The 24,379-nt window shown below is 35.1% G+C and overlaps 1 protein-coding gene across 7 annotated transcripts; it reads right to left on the reverse strand.

The window, feature by feature from the left end:
- Nucleotides 1–8,650: 8,650 nt before the first annotated feature.
- On the reverse strand, nucleotides 8,651–22,617 carry LOC141606620 (mediator of RNA polymerase II transcription subunit 30-like). Of its 7 annotated transcripts, none has more exons than XR_012526776.1 (5): nucleotides 22,515–22,617; nucleotides 21,086–21,662; nucleotides 20,523–20,603; nucleotides 19,972–20,138; nucleotides 8,651–8,858 (listed from the first exon to the last, which is right to left on the reverse strand). XR_012526776.1 is itself a non-coding variant. In XM_074425820.1 (4 exons), exons 2-4 carry the CDS (start codon nucleotides 21,434–21,436, stop codon nucleotides 20,034–20,036), a joined length of 537 nt encoding a protein of 178 aa, XP_074281921.1. In that variant the 5' UTR covers nucleotides 21,437–21,662; nucleotides 22,515–22,617; the 3' UTR covers nucleotides 19,780–20,033. The 7 variants fall into 7 exon arrangements, 2 of the variants coding, with proteins under 2 accessions (XP_074281921.1, XP_074281935.1); XR_012526779.1 differs by having other exon boundaries at nucleotides 21,086–21,670; nucleotides 22,515–22,590; XR_012526774.1 differs by lacking the exon at nucleotides 8,651–8,858 and adding an exon at nucleotides 14,545–14,836.
- Nucleotides 22,618–24,379: the final 1,762 nt, after the last annotated feature.

A 24,379-nucleotide genomic window follows, 5' to 3' on the forward strand; every position in this document is an offset into this window, starting at 1 on the left:
AAGTATAAGATAAATGGTGGTGTTAATTGTGTATCATTAATCCACTAGTGAATGTATAATTAAAGCTAGAGAGAGAAAGTGGATTAATTAGTGTATAGGAAATTCATTAGTGTTAAGTATGCTTTTTTGCTTTCAATCTCAACCATCCTTAGTGGGATATCTAAGGGATGTAGTAAGGACTTAGGGACTCAAAATATATGGTGGACTCAAAATATATTTTCTAAAAGACTTTAAACATGATGTTTCTAAACAAATGTATGCCAGATAGCAGACCCATTTAGCCCATTTTGATTTTACAATTATTTACAAGAAAGGTGAAGATAATCACCTCCCTGATTTTTTGACAAGAGAATATTTATAATATTCTTTTCTTTTCAGGAATGCTTACCCACAGTAAAGGCGATCCCTCTAATAGAGGTGGTAGAGGTCGTGGTAACTATTCATATAGAGGAGGAAATAGTTCTAGTTATACCATAGCTCAATATGGTAATAAAAAGCTAATAGCAGCAGACTTATCTGGAGCCAGTCAAACTGAGCTCGAGGAGTTCACAAAATGGAGGCAGCTTCAAAAAAGAGGGACTGATATTCCCAGCTCTTCTTCCAACCCCTCATTTTCTTCAGCTGCTCAAAACACTACCCAAAAAGAAGATGAAATGCTTCAAAATGAAAATGAAAGAGTAATACTCTTACTCAATGAATCGGATAAAAAATGGGAAGACAAGCCATGGATACTCTATGACAGATATCTAGGAGGACATGGTTATACCATGGAAACCTACAAACCTCGACATTTCTATGAGACAATACTCTCTAGTAATGGTTGCACTTTTACCCATTTTACTGGGACAAATAAGGAAATTTATAATTTCTCTAAAATAATTATTGGACAGGTAATATCCATGAACGACTGGGGAATATCTCCATTAACAGAAAAAACGGTTGTGATAAAAAATACACTAGTTAAATATAACTATTGGGATTATATCCAGGCCTTTGATAAGGTATTTCTTTATGAAAATGATAAACGAAGTCATACTTGGTTTATCAAAATTAATTCTGATATTTATAATCATGACCTTCCAATATGGTTGGTTAATTGGTGGCGCTTTTATGGCACTTCAGAGTATATTCTACCATCCGTTCTAAAACAATATATTGATAAATGGAAGATGGTAATACCGTCAGCACAAGATAATAATATGGTTCCTGAAAATATGAGATTTTTCATAGAATTCTCTATTCCATGGATCTGGAGAACCAGACCCGTAACAGGTTATAGCCAAAGTTTCTTTTGCCTCAAACAAAGATCATATTCTCGGTTTTGGGAGACGATGATAAGAAAAAATGACCAAGGAGAGTTAAACTGCACTCCTACCATAGATCTTCTTAAAGAGAGAATTAGCTCCTATACGAGTTTAAAAGAAATTGAAGATAAAGAATATAGGGAAACGGAAAAAGCTCGATTCCTGGAGATTTTGGATGATGGTGAATCTATGGACATCCATGAAGCTTCTGAGGAAAAAATCATAAAAGCATATATGGATGGTCTAAAAAAGACCCTTAAACTGAAGAAAGAAGGGGATAAGAAATTCTCAAAAAGTGACACGTCAATGGCTTCAAACAATAGCCATAATTCACTCAGCACTCTTCTACAGGATGCAAGACCCAGATGATAATTCTCAAATTGATAAAATCACAGCCTTTTTACAAGGAGGAAATTAATTATTTATGTTTTTATCAACAGTTGTTAAACGACTTATTTCTACTGTAGGCATTTTTATAATGCTATAGTGTTATTACACTCTTGTATAATAATGTAGCTTGTAATGTAAGCGCTTACGTTTGCGTTTTTGTTTGTTTGTACCCCCACTTTTCTATATAAGAGGGCTCTTGTTCTCTTACAGAGGCAGGTTCTTCCAACCCTCTCTTTAGCTCTCTCCCTCTCTCTCTTTCTATCTCTTGTAAAAACCGTCCCTGTTAATCAATAAAATCCTATTCTGAGCACAACCTTTGAATTTGTAAGTACTTTTAATTCTGTACTTTTATTTTTTGTATTCATCTTGTACATCTTAAGGATGAGCCTTATAGGCTAAATCCTTTGTGTTGCATTATGTCTTACTAAACCGATTAATTAAAGGCACCATGGTAATAATAATATTACAAATGGTGTTGGTGCTTTGATACTCTGATATGGTCCGGCTGATAGTTTAAACTTTTATTACTACCAGTTATTATATTCTCTTAGGTCCGTTCTGTTTGCCCGCTATGCCAAAAGATAGGCGATTGGGGTGTTGTGAAGTGGACATTGAGTTATAATAAATGATAGTATACACATTGTTTAGTAAAAACCTTGATCTATCTGGCTGGATATTGGTGTATGTTGAGCTCCCTTTGTGGTATCAGAGCCATGGTGGTGATAATTAATTGGAATAGTTAGATATAGTTGAACACAATGTTTCTCTAACCTTTATGAGTATAGTTAAACATTTTCTTGGCAATAAAACCACTGTTAAAAACAGTATTAGTCACGAGGTTGATATACCTCAAGATCTAGATTTACTTAATAAATGGACTAATCTATATATATAGAGATAGGTGTAACACCCCCATACTCCAAGTGCCTTACCAGGACCACTCAGGTATGAGGATGTCACCATCTCGGTTACCCGAGGCATGATAATCATAAGACAATGAAGAAACATACTTTATTAAATAAGTTTAAGTGATTACATTACAAAACCAATCGTAAGCAAAATACAAATCGTCCTCAAACTATAAACCAACCGAAAGGAACTGTTCTAATAAACACACGGCGGAAGACTAAAGACTCGATATGTGATGACTCCATCCCCACTAGATCCCACGCGTATCCAAGATATACCGCTAAGCAATCGCTCACCACCCCGAATGGATCACCACAGTTTTAAACCATTTAAACGGGTCGATGATAATCACACAACTTATATATATATATATCAATAATAAGACAAACAGACAAATTAACCGTCACACACACACACACACACACACCACCAACCAATCCCCATCATCTCAATCTTGATCGTCCACCGGACCCGCCACTTACCGATGGGGACCGCAGCCGTTCCCACCTAAGCCCCGCTCATCATACCGAGCGATAACCCCGTCCCATTAATGTGCACATCCCCTTCCGTGGCGGGTTCCACGAAGGGCGAAACTAGGGCGTGAAGCCACTCCCGCAAGTGACCCCACTCGGTAGAACGCATCTCGAGAGCCATAGACAACCAATCACAATCACAATCATAATCACAATCATCATATCAAACAACTAACTACAAAGACATCACCAATATCCCATTATGGGACTAATACGAGTAGAAATCCTACCCGGAAAGCACAACAAGCGGACGGTATCTACAAAGTATCAAAAAGCCTCTTCTACGAACCCTCCTCCTATCATATAACACATAGAGACTACACATCACATATTACACACAAAACCCCCAATCTCTAAATTAGGGTTTAACCAAACTTAACAAAACACTATAAAAATTATATTAAAAGCTTACCCTCGACGCAAGGAACTCAACGATACGAATAACGACAAGAACCGACCGTCCGAACTCAGGAATTGCTAAGAATGCGATTAGGAAGATGAACTGGTTGCTTTCTCTCTTAAACAGGGTTTTAGGTTTTGCAAAAGTGATTTAAAACAATGACGATTATGTTTAAATACCTTAATCGCATAATTAACAAAACCCGAGAAAACTCCCAGTAAAACCGGACACTCGATCGAGTACCCAAGGTACTCGATCGAGTACCCCTTACTCGATCGAGTGCCTAAGGCTACTTGATAGAGTACCCCCTTACTCTATCGAGTACCTAAGGCTACTTGATAGAGTACCCCTTACTCTATCGAGTACCTAAGGCTACTTGATAGAGTACCCCTTACTCTATCGAGTACCTAAGGCTACTTGATAGAGTACCCTCTGTCGAAACTTTTCTAAAACGCAACTTACCCTTACTCGACAGAGTAAGGCCTACTCGATAGAGTACCCCAAGACTTATAAATACGGAGTATTACGGTCTTTCCTTTTAAAAAGAACTTCGTCCCCGAAGTTCAACCCATACTCTAAAAACAACCATACTAACTCGACCCAGACACAACAACATAACTAAGAACTCAACAACTCGACCAAACATAAAACATGAACTCTTAACACCCACTCCACCAACTATGTTTACTTCCTTAACATGACTCACGATATCGTATCCACCACATATATATCTCTCACGACACCAACTTCATACATAACCAACCACCATCCACTAACACAGCTAGCTCCATAATATCATCCACTATCAAATCCAAAATCAAGACACTCCTAGACATCAAACGGAATGTTACATTCTACCACCCTTAAAAGGAACTTCGTCCTCGAAGTTTACTCAGACTCATAACATCATCCTTCAACTGTCAACACTATATAAAATATTCCCACACTCTGAAGCATCACACTACTACAAGCACGGCCATGGCCTTTTATAAGTATTGACCACAAAACAAATCCCTCCTTTACGCTACGCTAACACTCTACTTCCAATTATATTACCGCATGCACCACCATGAAACTCTCTTTTATTGCATCCTACTCCTCTTAAGACAAATGTTACGTCCTCGTAACTCACTAATACTAAACCCTTAGCTATATTATCTCATTATCCTCATCACCACCATATGTCAAAGATAACTGCCTATAACCTCATTTCCATAATCACTCCTATTTCTCAAGGCTCTCTTACTTCAACAGTTCTCATACTTCAAATCAATCTGCACATCCCTAACCTATACCATAAGGCTCGTAGCAAAATCACCATACTAACTCTCCGTTATCACTGCAAACCAACATACCTCGCTATGTAAAGCACTTATCTTCCAGAAGCATAACTCCCGATCCACACTCGTTACTTATACTCACACTAGATCCTCAAGTTCTTTCCCTCATTACCGCAAAACTCATACATAACTTAATATGACACTAATTCCCCCAACACCCTACACTCACTGTCCCAACAAAAGATTATGAACTACCTGCCGCTTTCAGATCATTACAACACATGTTCCACGAATCATTTTCCATTACCATGTCTACTAAAGCCTTATCTAGAACAAGATCAAAATTATCAGAAACAACCTCTCACAACCGTGTCCCATCAATAGAACATCACTATACCATGACAACAACGAAAACATATTCAACTCTATTTCATATCATACTCTACCTCATTCTTAACTTAACTCGGTAAAGAAAGCATCAATAAGCAAGACAACTGTCTACATGTTCAACCAAAACTCACAAAGAACAACAAAAACAAAACAACAATCTATGTATAATCGGTATGCACTTTCAAAACTCGTATCATAATCATCCCGCCTACTCCACCACAACCGGTGACGGCATCACAACACCGCCACCAACAACCACACCACAATGCGAAAATACCCGCATCACAATACTAAATACCGTGTGGGATCACCACCGGAGGCACCACAACCACATCGATAGACATCACAGCTACATACAATTCCATAAATACTGACTCGGAAATAACCTTTCGGACAAGAAAACTTACTCAAATCCACTTTACTCAATCACAACGCAACATATTATATGAATTAAACAGATAAGCATCTCATGAACATCATCTCTACCATTTCACGGAATACACATGTGTTATTAATACACATAAAATTATAACTAGCCATGTCAAATTAATCAAATTATTACCTTTTTGGATATCATTCAATTAAACTACCGTGTCCAACATATATATTATCGAACATTCATAAAACAACTTTATAATTATCACACCATACCACTTCTTGTGAGGTCCGAACCTCACACAAACATTTACACATATCATAGACCCGTAATCACAACCAACTAGTCAATCCCGACCACGTAAGTTACCACTCAACAAAGGTTACCTGTTGTCCGAGCTTAACTCGCATGCCCCTCATTACATTCTTCCATTCGCGTCACCAAAGACCTTCGCCATACATAACCATACAACTAACACTCATTATGAGAAACCACCTCCTAAGACTATGTCTTATACTTCCTGACAACCATACTTTTATCAATTCCGTCTTTACAAAATCAGCCTCTTTAGAATTGCCACTTTTCTAATATACCCTTAACCTTAACCACTAGTCAAAGACCATAACACTACCACCATCCTGGACATCAAACCTCTTCACTCATCTCTAAACATCATGATTTCTTTTCTATCTTTGGTTAACATCCCAAACAACGAACATCGAATCCATGAACAAAATTACCTCAACATTCTTCCCAATATTTTCCTTAATTGAATCATCATCCATTTTTCCACCAAAATCTCATATCATGCGGATATTCTACTAACTTCTTACTTTCCTTAATTTCTAAAACTCATTATTAAACATGTTGTCCAAAGCTCCCATATAACCATTAACTAACATCCTCATGATAATATCACACATTTCGATGATTCCTTACCTTTATATCACATAACTCCGGTGAATATTTTCCTCAACTTACTTTTATCCTTCTTTTCTCTTTACACTCAATAATACCAATTAATAGTTCAACTCCTTATTCCTTCTAGCTAACTCTTTAGAAATCCAATTTACCCTTTAGTTGCTCCAAAACTCAAATTCCATTATTTTCTACCGACATCATCCCACTCTTTCTTACCATGGATCTTCTCTTATTATGCTATCACTCACACTTGCCACTAATCTATCCATAGAATCAACGTTTAATGTTCAAACAATTGCATCTCCCTTTTTACATCTCTAGAAATCCTAATTCATTTAATACCGTTAATTACCCAAGGAAATCACACAATAGTTTCGTCTCTCGATAACACAAATTTCCAAACTCGGTCACTACCGCAAATCCACGTCGCGACATGTCCCATTAAGTTCGCTATATACCACTATTTCCAAACGACCTTTCATTACATATGTTCTTACTCAACACTATTTCTAGCCATCTCCCTCCATAATTTATTATACATCTCAAGTTGCTACTATCCACATCCTTTCTTTCAATCTTTTCATTCTCACGTTCCTTAAACTTACATCATGCCTTGCCCACATTCACTTACATTTTCATTACTCAACATACAATCATGTCACTCATCTCGTCTCACACAACATGCTCTATGCCTCAATTAAGTCTTACTAATCCCAACACATATAATTCATGTCCTCCCCACCGAACTCATACTCATCATAGGTGCCACTCTTTACACCACAAAATTGGGTAACTTACGCGTCAAGACCAACATACATGTAAAACAATGCATAAAGAAGCAAAATAATGCCTTTGAATTAAACATAATATGCAACGAAGTCAAAAGATAAACATATGACCCAAAATAGGGGTCACTAGACCGAGTACAGGCCACTCGATCGAGTAAGGGACTTACTCGATCGAGTAGGTGAAGATCAGAAGCACGTAAAACAAATTATCAGGGCTACTCGATCGAGTAGCTAAGGTACTCGATCGAGTGCCCCCTTACTCGATCGAGTACCAAGGATACTCGATCGAGTACCCCAATTCTCAAGACCTTTGTCCGGTTTTTCGTAAATGCATCATAACTCACTCATTTCTTGGTCGTTTTGGACGCCCCGACCTATCGTTAGAATCGTAAAAGAACAAGCTATCACCTCCAATTGGAATCACATTAAAATCATTTACGCATCTCAAGTTATAACAGTTTAAAGACAACTTTGTCTTTGAATCGACGACATAATTATTTGATTTTTACTTCCAAACAACTTAAACAACAACCAAGTTAAACGAAAACAACCCAAAACTCATAAAACCAGTATTCATAATCATATGTTACTATTTTCAAAAGCCAAGCAACAACATTCATCATGCACATAATTTATCTAACTTGCCAATTATGACTTACCCACATGTTTTTATTCTATCACTTTTCCGTAAACAAAATCACAAATACATGACATCAAGTCCCCTATTCAAATGTTACTACCACGATGATTCATCTTTTCCACTAATTCATCCATCATACCACATATTTATCCACCATATACGTTCAACATATTCACCCAGAACATGTTCAATTCATACTCCTAACCTTCTGTACTTTTACTCAACACGACAACAACAACATGTATACTTACACATCGCTTTATATATATATATAGACAAAACACTTTTCCTTACATAATTATAACATGTCAAATTACATGTATCAATAATTATACTTTCATACTTTACAATCAACCAACATACAATTCACGTCATTATCATCTTTCATCCATCAGTTCATACAACATACTACTACATAGATACACACAACACACAATAAGCACATAACGATTCCGACACATATCCCATGGTGACCGGTTCAAAATTGTAGGGCGAGTTCGCGACTTTAGGACGTCTCCCAAGTCTTTGCATTAGCTCCTACAACCTTTACCCCGGGTTCATTTTAATTGACTCCCTAGATTCATTAGATTCATTGGTTACAGGTTTCAGGATCGTCGCTCTGATACCATTTGTAACACCCCCATACTCCAAGTGCCTTACCAGGACCACTCAGGTATGAGGATGTCACCATCTCGGTTACCCGAGGCATGATAATCATAAGACAATGAAGAAACATACTTTATTAAATAAGTTTAAGTGATTACATTACAAAACCAACTGTAAGCAAAATACAACTGTTCTCAAACTATAAACCAACCGAAAGGAACTGTTCTAATAAACACAAATGGAAGACTAAAGACTCGATATGTGATGACTCCATCCCCACTAGATCCCACGCGTATCCGAGATATACCGCTTAAGCAATCGCTCACCACCCCGAATGGATCACCACGCTTTTTAAACCATTTAAACGGGGTCAGTAGTAATCACACAACTTATATATATATATATCAATAATAAGACAAACAGACAGCTTGAACTGTCACACACACACACACACCACCAACCAATCCCCATCATCTCAATACTTGACCGTCCACTTTGGACCCGCCCTGCCCGGGGGGACCGCACCGTTCTCACCTAAGCCCCGCTCATCATACCGAGCGATAACCCTGTCCCATTAATGTGCACATCCCCTTCCGTGGCGGGTTCCACGAAGGGCGAAACTAGGGCGTGAAGCCACTCCCGCAAGTGACCCCACTCAGCCGAGAACGCATCTCGAGAGCCATAGACAACCAATCACAATCACAATCACAATCACAATCATCATATCAAACAACTAACTACAAGACATCACCAATATCCCATTATGGGACTAATACGAGTAGGAAATCCTACCCGAAAGCACAACAAGCAGACGGTATCTACAGCTGTATCAAAAAGCCTCTTCTACGAACCCTCCTCCTATCATATAACACATAGAGACTACACATCACATATTACACACAAAACCCCCAATCTCTAAATTAGGGTTTAACCAAACTTAACAAAACACTATAAAAATTATATTAAAAGCTTACCCTCGACGCAAGGAACTCAACGATACGAATAACGACAAGAACCGACCGTCGAACTCCGGAATTGCTAAGAATGCGATTAGGAAGATGAACTGTTGCTTTCTCTCTTAAACAGGGTTTTAGGTTTTGCAAAAGTGATTTAAAACAATGACGATTATGTTTAAATACCTTAATCGCATAATTAACAAAACCCGAGAAAACTCCCCGTAAAACCGGACACTCGATCGAGTACCCAAGGTACTCGATCGAGTACCCCCTTACTCGATCGAGTGCCTAAGGCTACTTGATAGAGTACCCCCTCACTCTATCGAGTACCTAAGGCTACTTGATAGAGTACCCCCTTACTCTATCGAGTACCTAAGGCTACTTGATAGAGTACCCTACAGGTCAGAAACTTTTCTAAAACGCAACTTACCCTTACTCGACAGAGTAAGGCCTACTCGATAGAGTACCCCAAGACTTATAAATACGGAGTATTACAATAGGATCTTGTGAGTTTGGTTTCTTATGGTGAGTTGTGAGTTTGTGCTTTGATGAAATCTCTACCACTAGATTATATTAGAGATGAATGGTCAAGATCTAATCTTACATGTCATATAAAACCACTGTCATTATTTTCTTTTTTTTCTAGTGCTAGTCTTTTTTTTACTTTAATTTTTTTATCTCCTTTTTTTTTACCTCGTGTTATTATGCTTTTTTTTACAACTTTGATTTTTTTTTCTCTTATGTTTTTCTCTAATTTTCTCATTATGTTACCTTTTTTTCTTTTTCTATTTGTACCAGATTTTTTTTTACTTGAAATTTTTTTACTCTTATTTTTTTGCCTCGTGTTATTATGCTTTTTTTTTTACAACTTTGATTTTTTTTCTCTTATGTTTTTCTCTAGTTTTCTCATTATGTTACCTTTTTTTCTTTTTCTTTTTGTACCAGATTTTTTTTTACTTGAAATTTTTTTTACCCTTATTTTTTTTACCTAGTGTTATTATGCTTTTTTTTTACTTTGATTTTTTTTACGACTTTGATTTTTTTCTCCTTTTTTTACCACATGTTATTGTGCTGTTATTGTTATTCCGCTGTTATTGTGATGTTATTCTGCTGTCACTTTGACTTTTTTTACGACTTTGATTTTTTTTTTCTTTTTTTTTTACCGCGTGTTATTGTGCTGTTATTCTACTGTTATTCTGCTGTTATTGTGATGTTATTCCGGTGTCACTTTGATTTTTTTACTATTTTGATTTTTTTTTACTACTTTGATTTTTTACTCTTATTTTTACCGCATGTTATTGTGCTGTTATTCTGGTGTTATTGTGATGTTATTCTGGTGCCACTTTGATTTTTTTTACGACTTTGATTTGTTTTTCCTTTTTTTATCCCGTGTTATTGTGTTGTTATTCTACTGTTATTCTGATGTTATTCCGGTGTCACTTTGATTTTTTTAACTACTTTGATTTTTTACTCTTTTTTTTTATTACGTGTTATTGTGTTGTTATTCTGGTGTTATTGTGATGTTATTCCGGTGTCACTTTGATTTTTTTTACTACTTTGATTTTTTTACTCTTTTTTTACCACGTGTTATTGTGCTGTTATTCTACTATTATTCTGCTGTTATTATGATGTTATTTCGGTGTCACTTTGATTTTTTTTACTCTTTTTTTTACCCCGTGTTATTGTGCTGTTATGGTAGTGTTATTATGGTGTTATTATGGTGTTATTCTTGTGTTATTGTGATTTTATCTTAGATGCAATCATCGTCACGAAAAAAATGAAAAATCAACAACTTATCTTCTTACTCGAGGATAGTCGCACGGAATCCGATCTTGTTTGTACCCAATGAAGTAAGCAATATGAAATGCTTAACCTTTGCAGCTCTTGCTGTAGTAGTTGTCAAAATTTAACTATTTAGAAAGCTAGTACTCGTCTACTCGGTACATTCATTGAGAAAATTTTATTTTAGGATGAAGTTTTCTCTGATGTATACTTTATGAATTCAGTTATTAAAAAATCGCTAACTATGCAGCAGAAATCGTTTTCAGTAAACCATATTCCCAGTCCAATATCGACGATTAATACTTTATGTTCTTTTATAAATAACTGAAATCTGAATGAACGAAAAAATGGCTAAAGTAATTTATACAACGAAGTTTCGGACTTAACTAATCTTACAGCTTAACAGCAAAATCACAAGCGAAATTAACTGAAATATGAAATCGCCGAAAAACAGAGAAGAAACGAATCATTCATTGCATATCAGAGTTCATTCGATCATTAACTAATTCAATTTCGATCAACAACAGCGAAGAAGCAAATTGTTATTACAAATTCAAATGAAATGATAACTGTTCCGATCAACAACTAAATCAATACTACAGCATGATCAACAAGTAATTCAATACTACAGCATAACAGCAAAAATCACAAGCGAGTCTAAGAGAAATATGAAATCGCCGGAAAACATAGAAGAATTGAATGATTGCATATCAGTATATCATAATTCATTCGAACATAATCGTTACTAAAATTAAATCGAATTGATAAATGTTACGAACAACGACTAATTCGATTAGTAAAACCTTACCTATACTTGATTTTTAGGTTGAAAATCAATATTAAATCGAATTCTCACGAAGAAAACACAGAGTTCAATTGAAATAATTGATGAAAGCGAATAGAAATTGAGAAATTGATTGTTAATTGTTGAAATTGGCAAGAAATGATTGCTGCTACAATATTTTCCCCCAAATTTTAGGGTTTGTATGATAGGAATTTTTAGCTTGAGGTTGTGGTTTGTAATTTGTTTTTTATGTTGATATGAGACGTAGAGGGAAAAAAAGGAAGACTGTCGGGTTTTGTTTAATTTTTTTATTTGATCTCAGGTACTGATTTCACTCTATTTAATGGTCCAGATTTTAAAACTCACAACTCACCATAAGAACCAAACTCACGAGATCCCGCCTCAATATATATATATATATATATATATATATATATATATATATATATATATATATATATATATATATATATATATATATATATCAAGTGACTTCAATGTAATTAAATAAATCTATAAAAATTAATTATACTATATAATTTTTAATCGATATCGCTGTGTGATAGACATGTTCAAGAGAATTCAATGTAAATATTATATAGTTTAGTTTAATTATAAATTTAGAAAACATCACAATATGGTGAATTTCCTTAAAATAAACATGTTTCACTTACGTTATTAATTATTGTATAAAGATGTTAATTATTTAACATACACAAACATAATATAAGTATGTTATATCTTGGAAACTATAATTTCCAAAAATATAAAATTTCATAATTATTTTGATTTAATTTAATGCATATATGTAATATATTTATATAAATATATAAACCTCTTAAAATTGCAGGCCTAAATAGTAAAATTAATTCTTTTAGTATGTGAAAAGAATTGTAGTACTATTAGATATAATAATATGACAGTAATCACTCATTTGAATTTGAATAGTCAAAGTAATAATATTAGCAGCAAGCGGGAGTAGTGAAAGTAATGGAAGTAACAACGAGAGTAGTGAAATTATCAATATTAATGCGGCAGTAGTAAAAGTAATAATAATTACGAGTAGTGAAAGTAATAGTAGTAATAACGAATGTAATAAAAGTAACAATACTAACAGCAATAAAAAAAAAAAGTATATATGAACAATTAGCTAACTAATCGATTTAAGTAAAATATTAATAGCGAGAGTGGACCTGGCAAATGTAACCCGACCCGAAAATACTGACCCGAGACCCGAAGTGATCCAAACTACATCACCCGAAAACCCGAATTGACACGACCCGACCCGAACATGACCCGAGCTTTCTTGACCCGTAACTGACCTGACCCAAAAATTAACCGAACCGAAACCACAAAACCCGAAAATGACCCGACAAAATATAACTCTAATTGAACCGAAAAGACTTGAAATGGTTATTTCTCTATTATTCATTGATCTGAACAACTCGCTTGACCCGAAACAGACCCGACTAACAAACCCGAAATCCGAAATGACATGTCCCGACCCGAATTAACTCGAAATCAATGAGAGACCCGAACTAACCCGACCCGAATTGGCCCGACCCGAACCCGACCCGTTGACCCGTTTTGCGAGCGAGAGTAGTGAATTTGTATCATAATTTATTTTATCGTAATTTAAAGATTATAGAAAAATATAGTAATGATAAATTTTTGAATTTTGCAACTTTAAAGTAGTTTTATTTAATTGAAAATAAATTTTAATGCTAAATAGAGGTAGCCCAGACAGAATTGGGCACCAATACTAGTTATTAAAAAAAATCAAAACCAACTTTGATCAAGGAGGAAATGTAATGGCTTTCACCCACATGGGTTAGTTTACTTACTAAAAAGGAAAAGTATAAACTATAGGATGATACACCTTAAATAGGGAAATGTAAACTATTGAGCGTGACAAAGAGAGTACATAATAAAGCGAGTTGGTAAGATTATTAGTAGTCTGGACTCTTGAGACAAGACTCACTCAAGACTACCAATAATCTACCCAAAATTGAAAACGTCTTAAATTGAGTCTTAAAAATCCAAGACTAACTTAAGATTTTGTGTGAGTCTTGACCCCATTATGAATGGAAATTATTCAATGAATGAATCCCAAGTGTCATTTCTTTTGTCAAAAAAAATAAAATAAGTGAAGTGGAAAAGTAGAGTCTGAGGTAAGTCTGACGAATAATGTATAAAATCTGAGATGAGTCAGAACAATAAAGAAAAAGCAAAAATTAGTGTAAAATTGATGTGACGGAGTCTTAAAACTCGAGTCTTACTGATAATCGTACCCTAAGGATAAGATTATCAGTAAGGACCAAACTTTGCTTGTTTTTTCACTTAAGGGACTCAACGTTCAAACTTTATAATTATGAACCTGAAACTAACACCATTAAGTTCATATATAATGCAAAGTGTATACCATGTATATGGCTATTATAGTGTTGTTGGCTATTATAGTGTTGTTGGCTTTACTTCTTAGGAGTGTGAAACAAATTTACCGTTGTTTTTCAATGGTAAAAGAAATTAAACAATTGCATAACTTGAATGATTATTTTCTCGTGTAGATTTTTTTTTTTTTTTGCAGCATGCTCTATTTTCCCATTCTATGTAACGGTGTTTTGTTCATATATTAGGACTTCTACAGATGTCAATTATTGTGCTTGCAGTTCCGGTTCCCTTCCCTACTGAAATTCTGGTTACCAACTTACCCCAGACCGCCTCTTAAGCACGCTCCAAAACAAGCGAGGCGGACGTCGGTGCGGCGCCACCCAAAACTGCTGGCAACACATTAGCATCAACTAATTAACTCAATATGAAAAACTCAATATGAAATCGTACCTTCACTCAACATATACAATGCACATAAGGACGACAAAGATTGCCGGCGTTGGTGCTAAAACAGAGTATTCCATTTCTATAAGACTAACATAACATGATCGACACACTGAAACAAGGAGGGGTATTTAAACACCCATTCCCAACCGCAAAAGACAGGTAAAATTACAATCACAGTGTCAGGAGAATGAAATAAACATTAAGAAATGTCGGTAACATTTATCTGTTTTATGGAGGAAGACAAAAAATCTATAGCGAATGTAAATGATGTTTATGATTCTGGGTTGTCTTTTTATTAAAAAGAAAAGACGTAAAATGAATCCACATAAGAAATGTCGGTAACTTAAACGGTGTTAGTCTCGGGTCCTTAACCGTAAAATTTGAACGTTGGTCCCTTAATTGAAAAAATAAGCAAAGTTCGGGTCCTTATCTTACTCTTAACTCATAATAGAGCAATTAAATGATCAAATTACTCATAAAAAAACTTTTCCAATGTAGGAAGAAAGAAAAAAAATGAATGGGGTACCATAAAATGAAATAGGTAAGCGAATGACTGAGCCAAAGGGAGTATCATTATAATTGAATAAGGGACATTTGAAAAAGCTAATTTATGTCTTGAATAAAAGTCACTTGAATAAAACATGTATGACACATTGTATGTAAATATTAAAAGTAAATAATAGAATAAAGAAACCAAAGAAAAAGAGCAAGTATACCAAAGGTAAATAATAATGAAAAATAATGAAACAAAGTATACCAAAGGTAAGTACTTCATGCTGGAGTGCATTTCTTTCTTATGACGGAATCTCCGTATATAACACTGAAATATCACGGGTGCAAATATTTCCAGGGATGAAACTTACGCTTCCACTCGAAAATCACAATATGTCGTGTGACGGTTTGCACACTTTGATGGGCAGAATTTACTTTTCCGCATTTTAGTTTGTACTCCCTTCGTTTCAGTCATTTGTTAACCTTTATGTTAAGAGTTTAGACACAAAGGAATGGAAAAGGTAAACAGATAACAGAGACGGAGAAATTAATAAATAGGAAATCGGTAAGCCATTTCAATGTTTCTTGCTACGTATATCACAATGGATCGTTGTTTTGCATAGTTAATGTTTCATACTATCTTGTTATTAATAACAAAGGGTAAACTGAAAGACCTACAGCGAGTTGAGCCACAACAATATCGGAACAATGAATCGAGTAAAAACAAGGCGTCCTTATCTAGAGCGGAAAAAAACGTGTGTACTAGTATCAAGCACCAAGTCGTGGAGCCTTCCTTTGGAGTATCATTTTCTCCTCATGATCTTATCTTTCCAATTGTTTAACAATTCATCTAAGGTGTAAGGTAAATTTTTCTTCCATGATTTGCACCATGAAACTCTCAAATATAATTTGTCCATTATCATGAGCAGTTAGTTATATTTCCTTTTATTAGGGTTGTACTAGTGAAACAATCATATTCAAAAGATGAGTGTGGCGGAGATGCGTATGTTGAGGTGGATGTGCGGCCATACAAGGAAAGATCGATTAAGGAATGGGTGATTATGGAAAAGGTGAAAGTGGCGCCAATAGAGGACAAGATGATGGAAAACCGACTAAGATGGTTTGGCCATGTGAGAAGGAGACCTATGGACGCAACAGTTAGGAGGAGGTTGGGAGACCAAAACAAACATGGCTGAGAGTGATAGAGCACGATATGAGATTTCTCGGGCTTTATGAGGGAATGGTGACGAAGAGGGCACAATGGAAGGAAATGATACATGTGGATTTTTAGTATTTGACGTTATTTGAAATATTTAATGTTTTTATTTATTTTTTAAAAATTTATTTGTTTTTTTCGGATTTATTACATTTTTTACCAACAACTTTCTTATATATTAATACTTGGTTCACTTTTAAGTTATTCTGGACCCTTAAGTTTTACTTCGGTTTTCAAAATCGTTTTAATCTTTATTCCCGATTTCAAGTCTAAGTTTTTATAAAAGAAATCGGGACTGTGATTTTAAAACCTATAAGTTTACCTAGCTTTTGTATCCCTTTTTTTTCACTTTTTATTTTCTATATTTTCGCATTTTGAGGTGTGCGTTCACACATGGACGGTTCTAAGGGATGATTCATGTTAGCCGACCCGAAACCATTTTGGCATTAAGGCTCTGATGTTGTTGTTGTAGCCTGTAGGGTTGTACTAGTGAATAAGTCTCTTTAGGAAGTCCTAGTAAAGTAGTAAATGAGAACCACTTCCTACCTCAAGCTTAATTACAGATCTTTGCTTGCTTTTAATATATAAGAGTCGTTGGTTGCTCTTACTTTCGGTTGTGTTGCCTTTCTATACGTTGATAACCGTGATAAGGGTTCCCGACACACTATCCCATAACCAGTAAAAGAGTACCAATGGGCGATTGCTCATTAGTACATGACCCTTAAAGCTGCAATTTTTGCCTTGAAAGAAGGCAAGGGTGCGCTTCACGATTCGGTCAAAGTCACAGCCCGTGACATGTGGTATCACAGCCCGGTCTTTGGACACGTTTACGGGAAAGTCATTGGTTCAGCGGTGATCGATCCAAGGCGCAACCCGAGTATTGATGATCGATCCAATGGGAAAACCGGGTATTAAGGAACCATGTAGAGGCCTTTGAGGAGTTGCTAGATGAGAAAATATCGTCCCTCGAGAGCGTGATATCGTGAATGGGTGTTGGGCTCGAGAAGAAGCTGGAAGAGTCGGTAATGAATCTGATTGTTCAACAAAAAACAAAGTTTTATGTACTTTTTTTTTTGGTTGCAAAATGATGCAACTTTTAGGTATTGTGTCAAAAAACCAATGATAAAAGTTGATTTTGGTTGAATACCAAGTAAATGGTACCAATAAATCTGGGATGTGGATTGTATTTTAACAAAATGATGTTGCAACTTGCAACAACTTGAACAATGATGGTAGGCTGCAAAAGCCTTGCAACAAGTTTATCACTTGAAATTAAGGTTATTTTTAACTCTAGTCTCCCTTACTGCCTCAAATTACAATCCCCTACGCGGCCATGCTAATTCTGGCTTCCACTTATCCGAAAATGAGAAAAACTGTAAAGGTATTGGGCTGAGGGGAAGAAGCGCCTCATATAGATCAATGGCGGACCTAGCTTTGGATAGCTCCGAGCACGATGATAAATTTTATTGTTCAGAGGATGAATTGAAGTTGTAAAATAGGGAAAGATAACTCTTAAAACTTCAAGAAAAATAAACTTAATGAGGCTTGCACTCCTAACCTAGTAACTTTGCGTACAGATAAGAGGATGGACAACTTGCTGTTAGTCAAGTGTAAAAGTTGATTGACAAAATCTGAAAGCAAACGTGCCATAATGAAGCAGACTTTTTCAGGTCAATTTGGTGAAGATGTGGAAAAATTATGATCCGTCTCTTCAAAGGAAATACTCCGTATACATTACTACCTCATCGTCCTCATCCTAAACAGAACGTCAAGTGTTCTCTATATACCACAGTACAACATTAATTTCTCAAATTTAATTTATCATTACAGATTACATTCGAAGAGTTCAACAAATCTGACGAATTCACGACAAAGTGAATAGTGTGTACTTAATTATTTAAATCTTTTGTGGTGGTTTTTAAAAACCCTTTTGCTCGCCTCTATTAACAGTAGAAGAAGGGAAGTTTGATGTAGACGATGGCTGTGGTTATCCAACTAGTATAGCAACCCGTGCTACAGCACGGTAATTTTATAAAGGTTAATTCTAGTGTATTAACATTATTTTAATAAATTGAATATAAATTTAATTTAATGTAAATGTACTTTTATATATAAAACGTAACCATATGAAGACAATTACAACCATTATAAAGCAACTCAATTATCCGTGCCAACATCCATCGAGGCCAAAAGCCCAAAACACGAAGGCCATATGCCTAATTAACCTCTAACAACAAAATCAGATGGGGCAGTGAGAATTAAGACAACAAAATCAGAAATCCCCAAATGACAAACCCTCAAATATAGTCATCTTCATCTTCATCTTCATCGACATCGATCTAGAAAATCTCTTACTAACACACCATTCCCATCCTCTTTGCCGTTTTTTTGCGAACACCACACATTTTACCTTATTTTACAACCTTGCTCGATATTTTTGTAGTTTATTTTGACGTTCCTGATTGAGTATAATATTCTGATTCAACATATTCTCCTTTGATGTTAATTGATCCATGTTCAACTTTATGTGTGTGAATAATTCTGTCTTTGTATCAGTATTAATACACATGTCATATACATGTCTATTTTAAGAATCAATATATTTTGGAGATATTTGATTGGAAAAAATAACTCAGTCTTATACAATTGCCTTTATTATACCATAATTCGAATATTTGTTCACATTTGAGAGGCAATTCCCTTTATTATTCCATATATTACGCATAGTATGAGTGTCAACTATACAGTTGACGGCAATATTATTATTGATTGTGTAGAATATTGTAGTAGAAATATTTCATATATGAGTAGACTAAAATATTTTGACTACAATATATTAGAAGGGAATATTCCGTATGGGGGAAAAGATGAGCGGGAAACTTGAGCGGGAATAACACAGATGTGTTATTCTTTTAGTCTATAGGGGATTTGCAGGATGGATGGGTCAGAGATTCAGGATAGTCAAGACTCAAGAGACTAGGAAAGCCAACAAACTACACCCAAACGAATGCCTATATAACATATAATCCATCCCTTCAATGGATCAACCAAGTAAAAACCCAACCATAAGCCTCATAAGTCACAATCACACGTATCGATATTCTAAACTAGTTAACCCTACACAGGATTTCTATTTCTAACGACAGAACAACCTTATCAAACAGTTTGTGCTTAGCTAAAAGTTCGATTACTAATGTAAACCGGGTGACCTCAATTAATCTGACTAATATTGAAATGCATCCTAGCTAGCAACCATGTGCATCTTTTCTGAAAAGGCGAAATGTATATAGCACATCAACTCACACACCCAAGACGAAACAAACAACCCTAAGGCTCTTGAAACCAACAAAAACAAAAAACGCTAACCTTCAGCAAATTCCATAGGCTGAAGCTCAATCTTGCATTTCAGAGAAAAAGCTTCAAACAATTTAGCTTGTAACAGAATAAGGGCTCTGCCAAGTTGCTATATCTGTAATCAGATCTCGCAGCTCACTTGTGAGATGCTTTAGGTGCTTGTTTTTCTCTGCAAGCTCCTATATTCACAGAACACAGCAAAATCAGTGTAGATCTTTCTTTGTTCACTAAACAGTTGGACTACTCTCAAGCGAAACATTAACTCCTACATCCACTTTCAAGGTAGTGTCTTTCCAAGTAGTGATAAATACACACTAGCTATGCACACAATGTGCTGATTCTAAGCACTGGTGCTTGATAACTAAAGGTTCAGTATATTATAGAATGGAAATGAGTAACAACTTGAGCCATGAATCTATTATTAATATTCATCATTTTCTGAGTTTCTATTTCCAAATGAAGCGACAATGGATTTAAGCAAATAGCTCAGTATTGTGCTAAAATCCGACTAAATCCAATATTTACACATTCGTTCCAACAGCTGTAAAAAATTTCAACTTTACCACTCTCATATGAGCTGTTTGTTCCTCTAACTTCATAATCTCATCTTCATCTTCCTGTGAAGGTGAGCTGTCCATTGCTGCCTGTATAAGAAAACACAGTTGCATATGTCAGTTTTATTTATAAAAAAAAGTACTTCAGACAATCACCAAGATGTCTCCAAATTTGTTGTCTCCAAATTTCGCTACTGAATCATCACAAGCTAGTTACGATCCAGTATTATTCATGCCTTCAAGATTTCAGAGATATACGTTGATAATAGTTATGCACACTGCGAGTTTTTATTTTTTCAACTCCGGCCGGATTGTTTTTCCCTTTGAAACAAGAGTATATTACTATATTTACGATCAAATTTCTCAACCAGACACTGCAACATTTCAGGCACGCAAAATCCACCTGGAGTTTTACCAATAACCTTTTCAAAAATTAAAATTTCAAGTTATATTACCCAGAAGCAAACACAGAAAACTAATAAAAGAAACCCAATTTTCACCAGTAGACATAAAAAAACACATCCAACAATCAAATCAAATTCATAACGACAACCAAAAATGGCTAAAATTACCGGCTGGGAGTCAGGTATGGCATCAAGAATAGCACGAAGAGAGGCCACAGAAGACTTATAACGAAGTCGAGCTTCATCTAGAGCACTACCACCCATGTCGTGAGAAGGATTCGAAGAAATATCAGTGTTCAAACCCTCGGTGTGCCCATTGGCCAAGATACCATTAGCAATACCATTATCAGGAATAGCGGTTGCAGTAGTTGACCACAAGGCTTGGTTGCAGAGCTCATCATTCATTGCCGAAAGAATCTGAAATGCAGTGTCCACTGTATCTTCAAGATGGTTCTGCCCTTCTGCTGCTAGCTCTTTTACTGATTTGAGGCTTTCACTAGCTATTTCGTTATCTTCCATAGTTGTATTTTTAGTTATTTAGAGAATGAGGAGAGAAAGAGGGGAGTCTTAACCAAAATTGTACAAAGATTTAACCAGCTGAAAAGCTTGATAAATGATGTGTTTATATCTTAATAAGTATATATTTGGGAGTCTTCACTTATACAGGATACTCAGCCAAGCTCACCACTCACCGACGTCTCAATCTTCACACCTTGTAATCCATGAGCCTTGGTGTGCTCTGTGTCTACAAGACTAAATCACATTTAGAGGCACAGCCTTATTTTATCTAATGTAAGAAGTACACAAATACTAATACTAAAAGGGTAACGATACAGCAACGAAGATTCTACGTAGAAGTTTTGCTATTGAGTTTACCAAGGCTTTATGGGTAACAATAAAAAAAACAAACAATGGTGTACTGAGTGTTGATGTATCACTAGATACGAAATTATATAAGAAAGTTCTGAACTAATTATGTTCATATCTAAAGTTATTTATACAATCGAAGTTGCAGAATTCATCTTCTAAAGTTACTCTTGTTACATTATCATAGATGCCTGCAAAGAGCTAATCAGAATACAGCACTTCTTACGACCTTAGCTATATCATCCTTAATTACTCCCTCGTCACATAGTTGCTATCCCTATCAAACAAGGGCTCCCCTAAATTGCAAATTGGATGTATGCAGCAGTACCCTTGTGTTAACAATACAAAGAGACCGTTTGCGACAGACCCAAGATGAAAATTGCTACAACTATTGAGACTATACATAATACAATTCAATATACCAATATATATTACTGAGAATTTAACAGTTTCCAACAATTAAAGTTAAATCAACAAACTAGGATCGGAAACAAACTAGGGTTTCGCAAATCAATCGATGCTAAACAAACAGAAAAAAAAAAACAAAAAAAATAGTAGAATTCCAGCAATGAACATAATTGGAAATCAGTTAGCGCATAAAATAGTGTAAGTAGAGGAAAACAATCGAGCAAATGGATTGATTCAAACAATATATAACGATTGACTTAAGAGTTAGAAATATAATTGGATTTGAAAATGAATTGGGAGAGATCAACAGCGGAATTGTTACCTCAATAAACACGACTTAACTCCAGCGCAGGCAAGCGTTGGAATTAAGCAGTTCTTAAATAGGAATGGTGCTTGTATTAATGACCGAGAACTCATTAAACAAGAAATATCTAATCTTATTTTTATTAATTCAGAAAATAATACTCAATTCAAGACGTGTCACGTCATTAATACAACCTTTTTTTTGGAAATTCATGTTATGGTGGGACCCGTTAGTGTGCAAAGTATTTATTTCTTCATAATTCCGTCAATACAAACATGCGACAATAATTCCGTCTTAGAACAAATACTATGAAATAATTTTATACATTTCGAATAAATGAAATTAATGGCATATAAGCGGTATGAATTACAAATCGGAATAAATGAAACTAATTACAAATTATAGAATTTACATAATTTTACAAAAAAAATTGAATAACAAAAAAATTACATAATTACGAGAAGGATTTATATTTAATTATGTGATTGAATTACATATAATGCGAATAAATTACAAGCATAATTTTTTAAAACTAGATAGTACGATATATTTGAAAAAAAAATCATGACGGAGTATTTACTTACAGTTAAAAACTCGGCAACTTAACTACTAGCCGCGCACATCGAAAATGGTAGGTGACAATGATAGGCTACCGGGTAAATTTACTCTTCAACAAACGTCGAGAATGTTCATTTCCAGTTAGATCACTGATCTACATTAAACATGTAGATCACTGATATAGAATTATTAGATAATTACAATAGAAATGTGAAAATAAAATATTCATCAAAAAATATTCATACCGTCCTAAATACATACCCGTGCAATTTTGCACGGGTTTAAAACTAGTGAATTTAAAATTACATTCACAAAAAATCTACTTTGTCTTTTTGACAAAAATGAGGACTTTAAGTCGATTAGTCGATTAATTACAGACGAAGATAACGAATTTCTTACATGTAATGTTAGTATGGAAGAGGTTAAACAAACTTTATTTAATTTAGCCGCAAATAAATGTCCAGATCCTGATGGTTTCCCTATAGAATTTTTTCAAAAAAAATTGCGATATTGTAGGAAATTCTGTAACTAAAGCAGTCTAGCTTTTTTCCATTCGGGTAAATTATTAAAAGAAATAAATCATACTTTTATAGCATTAATTCCTAAAATTGATAATCCTCGTCAAACAGCAAACCATTTTCGCCCTATTAGTCTTTGCTCAACAATCTATAAAATTATTTCAAAAATTATGGCCACTCTTCTTCGTAGTGTTGCATAAGATTATTCATCCTTTTCAAGGTGCTCTTACACCTAATCGTTTTATTCAAGATAATATCCTTCTTGCCCACGAATTTTTCAACTCTTTTAAGCGTAAAAAAGGTAAAAGTGGTTGGATTGCTATTAAACTTGATATGGAGAAAGCATATGACCGACTAGAATGGAACTTTATTGAGGAAACTTTTAGACAAATGGGTCTCAAACAGCAAACCAATTTCGCCCTATTAGTCTTTGCTCAACAATCTATAAAATTATTTCGAAAATTATGGCCACTCTTCTTCGTAGTGTCTTGCATAAGATTATCCATCCTTTTCAAGGTGCTCTTACACCTAATCGTTTTATTCAAGATAATATCCTTCTTGCCTACGAATTTTTCAACTCTTTTAAGCGTAAAAAAGGTAAAAGTGGTTGGATTGTTATTAAACTTGATATGGAGAAAGCATATGACAGACTAGAATGGAACTTTATTGAGGAAACTTTTAGACAAATGGGTTTAAATGATATTTGGATTTCGCGGATTAAGGAATGTATAAAAACTGTCTCGTTCTCGATGTTAGTAAATGGAACACCGGGTAAAGTTTTTACACCCACTCGAGGCATTAGACAGA

The sequence above is a fragment of the Silene latifolia genome, chromosome 1 (genome assembly GCF_048544455.1).
Source record: "Silene latifolia isolate original U9 population chromosome 1, ASM4854445v1, whole genome shotgun sequence".
Lineage (NCBI taxonomy): Eukaryota > Viridiplantae > Streptophyta > Magnoliopsida > Caryophyllales > Caryophyllaceae > Silene > Silene latifolia.

What these genes read in the sequence shown, in the direction of transcription:
- LOC141606620 (XM_074425820.1), bottom strand. Translation starts at nt 21,436, where the DNA reads ATGGAAGATAACGAAATAGCTAGTGAAAGCCTCAAATCAGTAAAAGAG. An exon ending in CCATACCTGACTCCCAGCCG is followed by an intron (nt 20,604 to 21,085) that starts GTAATTTTAGCC and finishes TTTCTTATACAG; the next exon opens with GCAGCAATGGACAGCTCACC. An exon ending in AAACAGCTCATATGAGAGTG is followed by an intron (nt 20,139 to 20,522) that starts GTAAAGTTGAAA and finishes CTGTGAATATAG; the next exon opens with GAGCTTGCAGAGAAAAACAA.